This window comes from Leptidea sinapis, chromosome 5 (assembly GCF_905404315.1).
Source record: "Leptidea sinapis chromosome 5, ilLepSina1.1, whole genome shotgun sequence".
NCBI lineage: Eukaryota > Metazoa > Arthropoda > Insecta > Lepidoptera > Pieridae > Leptidea > Leptidea sinapis.
This window is the reverse complement of record NC_066269.1, coordinates 5947363-5961356: the sequence shown is the minus strand read 5'-3', so window position 1 is coordinate 5961356 and position 13994 is coordinate 5947363. Positions and strand designations below refer to the sequence as shown.

At 36.0% G+C, this 13994-nt stretch overlaps 1 protein-coding gene across 1 annotated transcript; it reads right to left on the bottom strand.

The window, feature by feature from the left end:
- Nucleotides 1–754: 754 nt before the first annotated feature.
- On the bottom strand, nucleotides 755–13279 carry LOC126964595 (endocuticle structural glycoprotein ABD-4-like). The gene is made up of 4 exons (XM_050807795.1): nucleotides 13194–13279; nucleotides 9996–10156; nucleotides 7543–7663; nucleotides 755–1031 (listed from the first exon to the last, which is right to left on the bottom strand). Exons 1-4 carry the CDS (start codon nucleotides 13203–13205, stop codon nucleotides 873–875), a joined length of 453 nt encoding a protein of 150 aa, XP_050663752.1. The 5' UTR covers nucleotides 13206–13279; the 3' UTR covers nucleotides 755–872.
- Between the last annotated feature and the right edge of the window lie 715 nt (nucleotides 13280–13994).

The window sequence follows — 13994 nt, the reverse complement described above, 5'->3', positions numbered from 1 at the left end:
CAGTAATTTCACTAGCTACAGCGCCCTTCAGATCGAAACACAGTAATTCTAACACATTACTGCTTCACGGCAGAAATAGGCGCTGTTGTGGTATCCATAATCTAGCCGGCATCTTGTGCAAAGGAGCCTCCCACTTGTTAAACCTAGTTTGCTAGTTAACCTTCCCCAGCTCAGAAATACTGGCGTTCTCTGACGCGGTATGGTTTAAATATGGCTTTTTCTCATTGAATGCTACCTAACAATATCTCAGAAGTACTGAGGTTCTGAATACATGGAAGGTATCCATTATCTTGCCAACGCTGTAAGCAGTTAGTGGGAGGCTCCTTTGCACAGGATGCCAGCTAGATTATGGGTACCACAACAGCGCCTATTTCTGCCGTGAAGGAGTAAAGTGATAGGATGAATAACTGTGTTTCGGTCTGAAGGGCGCCGTAGTTAGTGAAATTACTGGGCAAATGAAACTAAACATCTTATGTCTCAAGGTAACGAGCGCAATTGTAGTTTCGCTCAGAATATTTGAGTTTTTCAAGAATCCTGTGCAGTACTGCAATGGGCAGGGCGTATCAATTACCATCAGCTGTACGCCCTGTTCGTCTAGTCCCTTTATGTCATAAATAAGACCGGTTATCATTTGAGAGCCCTGATATTTTGTTCATATGCAACTCTGATTTATATTATTTAAGAAAATATATTTTATTACTGAACTTAGTATTTGTATTTTAAATATCGGGTGGTGTTATTATGAAAACGATGGTTATAAAAGATTATATTTTAATTTATATAATGTAAATAAAATCTTAACAATAATAAAAATACCCCAATAATATAAGAAAGCCTCCATCGAACATAAAACATAGTATTTTACGAAAAAATTATATTCTTATTCTATTTAGCTCAGGTGCTGGGGTGGGTAAAGTTGCCAGATAGTCCAGAGCTCTCTGGATATCTTCTGGAATTGGTGGCGATGTTGGTATATGAGCACCTCGTGGTTGGAATCCATTCTCATCGGCGATATATTGCAACTGAATTACCTGAAATTCAAAGTGAAATAATCTTTATTCTTATTATTATTAATAATGGCTCTATCTATATATATAAAAATAAATTGCTGTTCGTTAGTCTCGCTAAAACTCGAGAACGGCTGGACTGATTTGGCAAATTTAGGTCTTGAATTATTTGTGGAAGTCCAGAGAAGGTTTAAAAGGTGAATAAATAGGAAAATGCTGCTAAATTAAATAAAAACAACAAATTTGTTTTTCCTTACATGTGTCCATACATAATTTCTACGAGAGAATTTATTGACGCACGGTTTGACAGTTCTGCTGTGAAACAATTTCATTACGACAGCAGGGTGCATATTTTACGAAGTAATTTTTGATGTTATGATATATTATTGACAAATTCATATAAAAACAATATTTTATTTATTATATAGTCGGGTCAGCTAGTTTAATATATAATATTATAATCTAACCTCATATATGTAATATTTTAATCTAACCTAACCTAAAGAATCATTAAGAAAAAACTTAAAGAAATTATTATCTTGACTGTTGCTTCTCAATATATTATTGATAATGTAATGTAACTACATAGGCACATAAGTGAATTTGCTAGAAACTGTCATAACCATAATGTTAACACCAGGAACTACTCGGCTAATTCGAGTTGGTAAGTCTTTAGTGGGGCGATGTATATTATGATTTTACAAGATTCCAGGAAATGTTCAAAACAAAAGTATTACGATATTCAAAAGAATTGTTAAAAAACGTTTGTGTGGTAAAGGTTACTATAACATAAATGAATTTCTTAATGATACCACAGATTGAGAATGGAGCGACTGCCCTCAGGCTATTAAATAATAAGTTTAAATGTACGATGTTACATTGTACACAGTTTTTTATAAAAACAAAATAAGCCCGCTGAGTTTGTTGCGCCCGTTCTTCTCAGGTCTAAGGCATTCTTTTTGGAACGGGTGGTAGTTTTGGACTTTCAATAAGTGATGTCACATCCAATTTTGAATAATAATATTTGAATTACGATAATTAACGTATGGTAACTGTAAATATGAACAGTTACACAATGTAAACAATTGTAACTAACAAAAAAATGGGTATGAATGTAACACTGTATTTCTGTTACCCTTTCACGGCTAAACTGCATTTGAACTTAAGGCGAAGAGTAAGCAGAAAACGCGCAAACATGGTGTTTTTAAACAAGTTTTGTGGTGAAAGTATAACATTTGGAGCTATGAACACTACTTAATCCTGTTACACATATCCTTAAGTCTTATTTGTAGGTTGCTAATGCTTGCTGTTGGTTATAGTTAGCACTGCCGAGCCTTTTTGAACTACCACTTTTCTTTGAAGTTAAACAAGTTTTTTGGCGTGACGCATTTTTTTGGTACTTCTCTCATAAAAGTTATTCTTATAGCTTGTACTTTTTTGTGTAGGTTCATTTATCAGATTCATTTCAGATTAGTAGTGAATAACGAGGATTGTAAGCATATAAACTGTTTTCCACGCAAGAATTTTTAAAATATTGGTTTGGTACATAGATGGTGGGCCGGCAGCCGGGAACTCATATCGCTCAAGGTCGCTGGCATATAGTGTCGCCTTAAATGAAGATATATATAGACTGAGGCCTACCCCTGGATCCCCTTAAGGATGATCATGGCTACATTTTATCCCGAATCCTGTGTATTTCCCTACGAAAGTGTAACCCAAGAGTAGGTATTTTAAATATTATTCAAAAAAAAATTTTAATTTTTTTTTAATATTGACAACTTTTAGACAAATTATCTTGCCCCAAACTAGGCATAGCCTGTACTATGGGTACAAGACAACGATATATTTAATACAATATACTTACTTAAACATACATAAATACATATAAATATCCATGACTCGGAAACAAACATCCATATTCATCATATAAATGATTGCACCTACCGGGATTCGAAACCGGGACCTCTAGCTTAGTAGTCAGGATCACTAACCATTCAGCTATATGGGTCGTCAAAATACTAATTTATAAACATAGTTAACCTAGTAAATTTTATGAAGTTAGAAATTTTTTTAGAATTTTTGTCTGGTATAATAAGATGGCTGATGCATTCTTCTCATAATATTATTAATGTTTAAATTGTAACAATCTGTTGATTTAAAAAAATGTTAAATGAAAGACGCGCTAACATGTAAAACTAAATCTACCTGGCGCCGATTTATCATGTAAATAAAAATGATTTTGGAAATTAAAAGTACTTTGGCGTATGTTTTTTCGTCATCTTTTGAATATAACATTATTTCTTTTAGAAGGCAAGTCGACAAATTCGGCCCTACGTGACAGCTCTGCTTTGAAGCCACGGAATGAAAAAGGATATCCTTTAAAAACTATCTATTAAAAGCCTTTAGTGGTAGTTTTCGCAAGTAAAGATAACTTCATCAAAAGGAGATTTGAACACCCGAACTTGACAGTTAATCTCATTTAATACCCACCCAGCCTAGCGAAACTCTAAGAAAAAAGCCATTCACTCGATTGTATGAAACGTGCAGTCATTGATAGATTCACAGATGACTGCTATAATCTTGTAAAAAAAACACAGATAGCCGAAATCCGCTACGTTTTAAGCAACTTTCGTTCGCTTTGAAACTTAGCCGGATCTAACTTCGCCATCTTGTAATTCTTAGATTATTTATACTTCTAGATAGACATAACTTCTAGATGACATCTGTGAAAACGTCGAAAAAAAATTTGTTTAGAACTAACCACTATTTTGAGCAATGCACGCACACTAACACAAAGTGCCATACAAATCGCGAGTATAAGACGTAGCTTGTCACGTACACTAAACTAATATTCCTGACCTGTTTTTTATCGGTTATCTAACAGTAAGAGACTCTATCTAGACTTATAAATTATCTAAGGTTCCTCATGCTAACTCACAAAAGCGCTAAAGTAGATTCACTTACAAAATTTAACGCCTGTAATACTATATCTATTCAGACGCAAAAAAACTTTGCTAAACAAATATTGGAATAGAATGTATGTGCTTGCAATGTGTTTTTACTATGAAAGGAGGGCAAACCAGCATACATACTCCATGTATTTTAGGTAGGTGCCCCTTTTAATTAACAAAATTATGTAACTAACTTGACGTTTTTAATCATTTTGCTAAATAATTACATTTCAATTGCTAAAACAAAATACATAGCCGCGGACGTGTCTTTCGCACTTTTCGCACCATAATAAATGAGCTTCGAGCGTTTACATTCGCCCCCTTATATATAATGGTCCGCTTACTTTAAACAGCCGCTAAGGAGTGTTTTTTCTCATTCTGACTTAGGTCAATAGAAGAAGACAAAGTGCGAACTAGCAATGCTTTAAGTTAGCAGACTTATTATGAATAAGGGGGTAGATCTTGAACATTACTGCCACAAAATAAGTTGTTAATATCAAGGAATGTTTAAATTATATATTTTGTTTTTATGAAAATAAGGGACAAGACGAGCAGGACGTTCAGCTGATGGTGATTGATACGACCTGCCCATTATAATGCAGTGCCGCTCAGGATTCTAGAAACACCCAATAATTTTGAGCGGCACTACAAGTGCGCTCGTCACCTTGAGACATAACACGTCAAGTCTCATTTGCCCAGTAATTTCACTAGCTACGGCGCCCTTCAGACCGAAACACAGTAATGCATACACATTACTGCTTTACGGCAGAAATAGGCGCCGTTGTGGTACCCATAATCTAGCCGGCATCCTGTGCAAAGGAGCCTCCCACTGGTAAATCTGTATAAGTTGATGTAAGGGTATAACGCCGATCGGACATTTTAGGCGATTGCAAATCTAGTTATTTATAGCAAAGAGGGTGTAAATACTAAATACTTTGTAATAAGAGGCCTTAGTAAAATTGAAATTTTGTTTAGTATGAAACGTGCAGTGATATGACATAAGTTTGAAATAGGGGTAATTACAGTATGGCGACGAAGTATAATCTGGCTAAGTTTGAAAGCGAACAGTTGCTTAAGACGTAGTGGATTCGACTATCTCCGTTTTTTTACTAGATTATATCTGTCAATCTATCAATGACTGCATGTTTCATACAAACGAGTGAAACACTATTTTCGTAGAGAGTTTGGCTGGGCTGGTTTATAGTACGTCAATGTACAATTCACCTGATTGTAGGTGATCACCGGAGCCCATACTTTCTTGTAACACCAGAGCAATACCAAGAGCGTGGCCAACCTTATAGCATTTTAATAAATAATTCTTGATTTTGTGAAATATTATTGACAAATTCATAAAAACCAGTATTTTATTTATTATGTACAGAACGTCTGTCGAGTCAGCTAGTATTTTATAAATTTTCAAGACGAACGTTTACAAGGAACATTCTTCCACGTACAACAAAGATGTGGACTGAGCTTACTTGTGCGGTGTTTCCGGGACGATACTACATGGGTACCTTCAAAATAAGCGCGTACACCTTCCTTAAAGGCAGCGCTCCTGTGTTTTCTCTGGTGTTGCAGGAGAATGTGGGCGGCGGTGATCACTTAACATAAGGTGACCCGTTCGCTCGTTTGTCCTCCTTTTCCATATACGGTTACCATGTACGTATCACTTGATGAACCGTCGAAAATTTTGGTCAGAAGTGTATGTCACGGTTGTTGGCACGACAAAAAGAAGATCAGCTTTGTTAGCATTAGTGAAAACATAGGTGTAGTCCACTATGCATGTCGCTATGTGTCTTTTTATTTAAAAATATCTATATATTTTACTATCGACTTTTTTGAGTTAAAATTTATGTATACACATTCTTAGTAAATATTTTTGTATGTAGAGCACACTGTCTCTCCAAAGTTAAACGGCACTGCTGAAAATCAGTGCTGTTTCTTAGCCACGGCCGTGTTACAGATAATCCTGAGTCGGTGACCCATTTCCTGCACTGCACAGGAACTCTCCAATATTAAATCTCTTTCGGTATGTTTATGACATTAATCATATTATATTGTGTGTATCCTGTTAGTGTGTGTATTCTTTCTCTCTTTCTATCTGATGGTATGTGATCACTGCACCTCATTCTCTCTTTTAACACAAGAGGAATCACAAGAGCGTCGCTGACCTTTTAAAGCGTCGAGTTAACGTATATGGGTTCAAAAACGGCAAATACAATGGTATGTGCGGGCGAGAATCGAACCGGCGGCTCCGTGGTTACAATCAACGGTTCTACTTATTGCAAGAACAACGCTTATAACATATTTGTATTTTAGCATGAGTGGTAAAAAAATTATCATTTTCATTAACAGCCGAAAGACGTCCACTGCTGGAAAAATTCCTCCCCCAAAGATTGCCATGTTGATCGATCCTGCGCTGCACTCATCCAACGTGTTCCGGAGATCTTGACCAGATCGTCGGTCCATCTTGTGGGGGCCTAGCAACACTGCGTCTTCCGGTACGTGGTCGCCATTCAAGGACTTTACTGCTCCAACGGCCATTTGTCCGTCGAGCTACGTGTCCCGTCCATTGCCACTTCAGTTTCGCAACCACTGGGCTATATCGGTGACCTTGGTTCTCTTACGGATCTCCTCATTTCTGATTCGATCTCGTAGGGAAACTCCGAGCATAGCTCCTCCATTTCCCACTGAGTGATTATGAGCTTTCTCATAAGGCCCATAGTAAGTGACTGAATTTAAAAAAGACATTCTCTGGAATACCATTCTGTCACTTTTAACTCCACATCTCCAATTCTATTTTATTCTGGTTAGTTATTATATTTTCAAATTTCTCTGCGATTGTTAATTACTTTCCTTTCTTTAGATTCATAAACAGTAAAACTCTTTCACTAAACTTATTTTGATCTTTGATAATTTCCGGTTTTGTGGGCTTTCTTTGAAGAACAACATTGTCTGCATTATGGCGTTGCATCAACTCCTTCCATTTATCTGGACTCCTAAGAAAACGCAGGTCCAGCCACATATCGAGTTTTGTTGTCATATCTGGTCTGGCGAACACCAATATCAACTGGTGTCCGTCAGACCAGAGCTGATGCTCGAACGTAGAACTGCTCGACGTGTCCGGGATCCAGTGCTCTGTGACGCGGACAGACGTCGCTTCATTATGTATCTTCTACCGTATTTATCATCGGAGTGTACTTTTTGACTTGATTCCTGTCCCCTAACCTTCGCACAAAACGCCACAAACCAACATCTGGATGTGTGGCATTCCTCCACAGTGCGGTTTTCAAGGAACTTTCTTTCACGTATAACTAAACTGTGGGATGAGCTTCCTTGTGCGGTGTTTTCAGAAACTATGCAAAAAACGCGTACACCTTTCTAAAAGGCCGGCAGCGCTCCTGTGAATCCTGTCGTGTTGCAAGTTAATTTGGGTGACGGTCATCACTTAACATCAGGTGACCGTCGTTTGTCCTCTTCTTAAAAAAATCAGTGAACTCCGTCCAGCTTTTGAGCTGAGTTTTCCAACACTTAAAACTTAATTGTAATAAGTGATTTAGTTTTAACCTCGCAATTGTTCTTACCTGTCCATCTGGAGCTGTGTATTGATACTGTCCCTGGACAGATTGAGCCTCTTGCTCTGGATTACCAAGGTTCTTAATAAAGCCTTCTTCCTCCGCTGCAATACCGTTCCCAGTTTCATAACTGTAAAAGGAAATCATTACTCACAACCTCGTTTCATAATGTTGAAAAAGTGCATCAGTCAAAAACTAGAGGTTTCTTATAGATCTTCGAACATACTTCATATTTTTTAAAGATTCAAGGTTAATAAGATTTTTTATGAATCTATTTCTCCAACCCATTTTCTGCCGTGAGGCTTTTAATGTTCACTCGTGCCTCAGGAAGGTAGAACTTCACCGGGACTTAGAGCATCCCACTACCCAACAACACATTAAGTGCTTAACACATTAACTTTATTCAAGTCCTCAGACAATCACCCCAATCCCCTGATTAAGGAAGGAAGCCAATTATAACTCCCCCTCCTTCCCGTTACCAGACCCAGAAACACCCTCACCGATCCCCCTAACAAACTCTAGTCTGACCTGGATCGCCTCCTGGCATCCGGGGATAATCAAACGCAGGTAGATTCACCTTCAGTTTGTGATCGTCCATCTGATGTCACTAGTCCCAATTAGATAGCTCCTTCTGTGCTATATCATTTGCCCAAAGCCAGACTAAGGTGGTATTTAGTGGGTTGTTCACTTTGGTTTTACGTGAGTCCCACATAACCAACACAGACATAGGCTGTGGGTGCGGTATAGAAAAATTTCAATGCCATCAAAAACATAACGTGAAAACAGTAAAAATTAAACTTTGTAGACATAAAAATAACGACATGACTACTCCGGCGAACACAGTTACGTTAGTGCCCAAATATAATGTAAATACTACGGTGCAGCAAAGCACATTTTGGACATATGGGATTGAGCTCTGGGCAAACACCAGTAACATAGAGACACTGGAGAGGTTCCAAAGCAAAACAATCAAAACACTAATATTCCTTGGCATATTAGCAACAAACTGATGTATGCAGACATAAAAATAGAAACTATAAAGCAAGAAATAGAACAATTCAGTAGAAGCTACCAGAGTAGAATTAACAGTCACAGAAATTAACTTGTTACTTCAACTTCAGGGTCTTGAGAGCCTTAATTTCACTAGTCTGAAGCGCCACAGTATTCATGAACTAGCAGCAAGATTCGTGGACAAATATTGGGAGACTTCTCACTGGAAAAACATCTACAAATACAACACCAAAATACAATTATATTCAGTCAGCATATTGGATCATTGTTGAAAGACGCAGACGCAGAATACAGAAAGAAAAAAAAAGTGTCGTATAGGTGACGCTGGTAGCGGTGCTTTTTATCTTCTTAACGTCGAATTGATATGAAAATTTGTACATATTATGCATTTATCTAACTGTACCGAAGCGCACTGGGCACCAGATAGTAATATACAACGTGTGACAAAATACCCCGTAAAAAATATAGTTAATAATTATCAAAACGTCAGAAATGTCAGGGAACCAGGTTATTAAACAGAAAGGCCTACGTAGGTACCTGTTTTACCTAATAATTGTCTTCTTCCATAGATTTTCTATTTTTCATTATTTCATTAATTCAATTATTTACTTAAAATTTTAGAATTATTTTCTACGATTAAGGCTACCTAGAAATCACCACAATAGTGCATAATTGAAACCATTTCTAGACGGTTTATATAAAGCTAATATTTTTATAAAATTATTTATATATCTACAGAACACTTATTAGAAAGATCATTTCATGTGATCATGATCATCAGAAGAAAATTCATTTACTCTTTACACTTCTATTGTTTAAAGACAGTGCGAAAAAAAACACCAAACTACCCCTAACTTTTACAGTAGGAGCCATGCTAATCATTCAATCTTGAGAAAAATTGAACGAAAATTTGTTAATTGTACACCAATACAATTTAACATAACATAGTTTTGTAAGTTTTGTAAAGAAAATTGTATTAAGTTTGTAATAAATAAAATATGCACCTAATTCTGAATTAAAAACTATGGCGATCTTGTGCGAGAGAGGTAACCTAACTCCACTCGATTGCTCAAGGCCATTGGCTCGGTCCCCAGCCTTAAGATTAGATAGACCCGTGTGTTCGTATAATGTCGTCATTTTAATAATAATAATAATATTATATAATATTGACACACTCATACACAATTAATTATCTTGCCCCAAACTAGGCATAGCCTGTACTATAGGTTACAAGACAACGATATATTTAATACAATATACTTACTAATACAAACATTAATACTTATACACATCTATGACTCGGAAACAAACATTTATATTCATCATATTATAAATGGTTGCACCTACGGTCGAACCCGGGACCTCTAGCTCAGTAGGCATGGTCACTAACCACTAGGCTTTAGGGGTATTATAGTGGAACGTTGTATAATTATGACATAGTAATAACTTACTTCCATTTGTATGATCCATCTGGATTAATGATTTGTTCCTGCCGAACAATCGGAATAGGTTCTGTGGTGTAACTTTGCTGTTGAGGGTATTGGGAAAGGAATTTCGGGTCTATGCTGATGACGTCACCGGCCGCTACTCCGATGAGCATCGCTACGAACGGCTGTAAGGACAAATGCCTAATGAATTTGCATAATTAAAAAAAATAACCATTTGCATTTTTGAATATTTTGGAATGGTTAGGGAATAATTTCGCACGAATTGCTTTATTTATCAGTGTAAAAGTACTAGTGTATAGTATAGTATTTATGTGGTTAAATACAATATTCATTTTTTGTGCTATCGTACACAAAAATTACAATTTATACATTTCATAAAAAAATTAACCCTTCAGAACTATTACTTTTACTAAAAAGTTTATATCGCATAAAAATCAACTTTATAGTCTCGCCTTACAAATTTTCGATCAGGCCACGTGTCCTGACGCGAGATTAACATTTTATAACCATCCCAAGACAAGTGTTCAACGCCGCTAAAGAAGTTTTCACTTTGAAAAATATGTGGCAAAGATTATATTTACTAATGTTAATAGTATAGTATTCGGATATTTGTTACTCAATCACGAGAAAACGGTTGAATAGGTTTCAATGAAATTTGACACACACACATAGTCATTTGGATTAACACATATGATATTATGTTTTATTAATGTTATACAAAACGGACAGTGTCGCGCCTGATTGGTAGTTGTAACACAAAACACATTATAAAAGACTAGTATTGCCCCTCGGTTTCACTCGCGTAGATACCGATCTCGTAAGTCTCGTAGTGGATGGCCCACTCGGTACTTTTTGGGTTTCCACGGAAGACCAGCGTTGTGGATTCCTTCGAAACCACAACTATGCTGAGTTGGGGGCCCATTGGCGTCATTAGATCATAATTAGAATAGTATAAATTTAAGAACTATTATCAGAATGTATAATGACCTCAATAAACATTTTATTTTCTTTCTTTACTAAGTCGGAATATTATTTTTCTTAACTTAAAAGTTTTATTATACTTAGTTATTATTGCAATATTTTCTTTAGATTGATTTTTTTAAATTCGTTATATCTTTTGAAGGGAATGTCCGATTTAAATTTAATGGGATAAGGATTGATACAGATGTATGAATAATATTATGGTTCGGTTATTGTCGGCACTTTTATCAACTTTTAATATTAAAAAAATTAGTTATAGTGGCATAACCACAGTAGTTGGACATATGGTATCGGTGACTTTTTTATAGATATGGACACGTTCAATAATATTGTAGAACATTTTTTTGTGTTATCATTAATAGTTTCCGCAGCGGACGCATGATAATTTATTTCACACCTTGGGTTATATTACTGCATTTTTATTAGGGATCCCTATTATTTTGAAAATATGTCTAATTTAATAGCCTATGTCACTCAGTGAAAATGCAGCTTTCTAATGGTGAAAGAATTTTTGTAACCGGTCCTATAGTTTTTGTGTGAAGATTACAAACATACGTACAAAAACACAAATGTTTCTTCTTTATAATATTTATAAATAAATATAAACGAAAATAATACATTTGGGAAGGCGGAGATACTAACTGAAAACCTGGCTCTTTCATGAAATAATTGTAATTCAATTAATGACGTAAAAAAGGAATGAAAAAGTGTAGCTGACTTTTGTGTGCCTGTTCTTCTAAAGCCTGGGACACTTTCACTGTGTTATTAAAAAAACGCAAAGTAAAGTTACTCCAAATTTAAAACTTTTTGTCTTTATCTTACCTTCGTCACTACATTTTTTTAAAAGAAAATAAGGGACGAGACGAGCAGGACGTTTTGCTGATGGTAATACATACGCCCTGCCCAGTACAATGCAGTGCCCCTCAGGATTATTGAAAAACCGAAAAATTCTGAGCGGCATTACAATTGCGCTCGTCACATATAACATATTAAGATGTTAAGTGTCATTTGCCAAGTTATTTCACTAACTACGGCACCCTTCAGACTAAGAGACAATAATGTTGCTGTGTAAAGGAGCCTCCCACTGCTTGCAAAGGACACTCTCACTTAGATAATTACATGACAGAGAGAAGAAATTTTAAACTTAAATTAACGTTATTAATAAGACAGTGCCAATGTTTTATATGAATACGAAATATTTGGATTTTAAAAAGTTGAATAGAGCTCTGTAAAGACGTATTTAACACATTTTGTATCCATAATTCTCTTAGCTTGTTTCATCAACTAACTTTAGCAATAACAAACACGTTAAAATAACGGTTAATCAAAAAATGTGTTGCACCATTTGACAATTTTTTGATGATTTCATAACTTTTACTGTTAACCGTACCCGTGCAATCATCGCTGGTTAAAGCTTATTGTTAATGTTAATCTGTAATAGTGTATCTTAAAGTCAGCGTTACTGTTTACGTTAAACGCAGCCTTAAGTTGTAAATAAGTTATAATGGGACTCTCGATTTCTTATGACAATAATGGACGAGACGAGCAGGACGTTAAGCTGATGGTAATTGATACGCCCTACCCATTACAATGTAGTTCCTTCAGGATTCTTAAAAACAAAACAATAATTCTGAGTGGCACTACAATTGCACTCGTCACCTTGAGACATAAGATGTTAAGTCTCATTTGCCCAGTAATTTCCAGCCCAGAAACACATTTCTCGCTCGTGTATCCTCCTTCTGGGAAAGATTGCGAGGCTCTGGTAACTGCATCCTCCAGGTGGTGGGCCAGGGCCTGCGTAGTCGAATGATAGCTCATTGGCTCTCGACAAAGCGGAAATCAAATAGAATATATCTTTTGTTTTTGTTTTTATCTAATTTAATTAAATAATTGTAAAAAAAATATATAATTGTATTGTATACTAGTTTATTTAGTCGTATGACTTAATAGTATGGTATGAGATTTTATGCCTGCAGTAATTATTTACTTATTTTATTATTATTATTATTATTGCAGCTTCACGGTAGAAATATGAGCCGTTGTGGAAAACATAATCAGGTAAATATGACCCGCGCAAAAGAGCGTCCCACTGGTAAACATTTACGTTAAATTTGACTTAAACCATAACTAAAACAGCTGATATGCAACCCAGTCTCAGTTTTAAATATTTTGTAATGGAACTTTCGATAACGCGATTTATAATATGCGATAAATACTTACAAAAATTTTCATGTCGAACCTCAAATCCAAGCACTAACACCGATTATCCTTAAGCTCTGTTTGTCAATGATACACGGTGGATAATCTCTCCGTATTTATACAAAGGCTTTGGGGCAATTACAGTCTACCAAGTATGCAAAATTCATATTTTATGGTCGGCACATGACAAAGGATAGCTCCAACGAATCCCTTATCAAGAGATTGCATACATTCATATGAATAATAAACTTGTCGACGTTTTGTGAATGATTCGGAAATTTCAATCTTATTTTCTGTCTTTAAGTTCTACTGTTCGTTAAAGGCTAGAGAGAAAATATAATTATGATTGAAAATTTTATAAAAGTGTTACAAATCTTTTGATAATTGTCGATAATAAATAAAGAGGTATAAATTAATTATTTATGAACACCTTATCGTAATTATGCAGACGAGTACTCTCTTGAGAAGGTCGCGGAAGGAGGTAAATTAAACCTTGTCCAATTTAACCCCCAGAAGACTCAAGTTTTACCGCTCTTCGAAAACACTTCTCTTAAAACCTCCTCGGAATACTGGATCTAGAAATGTCGAGCGAATGCCATTGAAAGGAGCTGGATGTCATTAATAGAGCACGGCAATATTTCAAGCCGGCCCACATTCTAGCGCTCTACAAAGCGCAGGTCTGGACACACATGGAGTATTGCTGTCATCTCTGGTCTGGCGCACCCCAGTATCAGCTTGATTTAATATTCAGTGCTCTGCGTACGGCTGAAAATCACCTGGTGTTGCGTAGAGCGTAGAGACGTTGCTTCATTGTGAGTCTTC

Coding starts and splice junctions, on each gene's coding strand:
- LOC126964595 (XM_050807795.1), bottom strand. Junction 7,664..9,995: donor GATGGATCATACAAATGGAA/GTAAGTTATTAC, acceptor TTCCTTTTACAG/TTATGAAACTGGGAACGGTA. Junction 1,032..7,542: donor ACACAGCTCCAGATGGACAG/GTAAGAACAATT, acceptor TTTGAATTTCAG/GTAATTCAGTTGCAATATAT.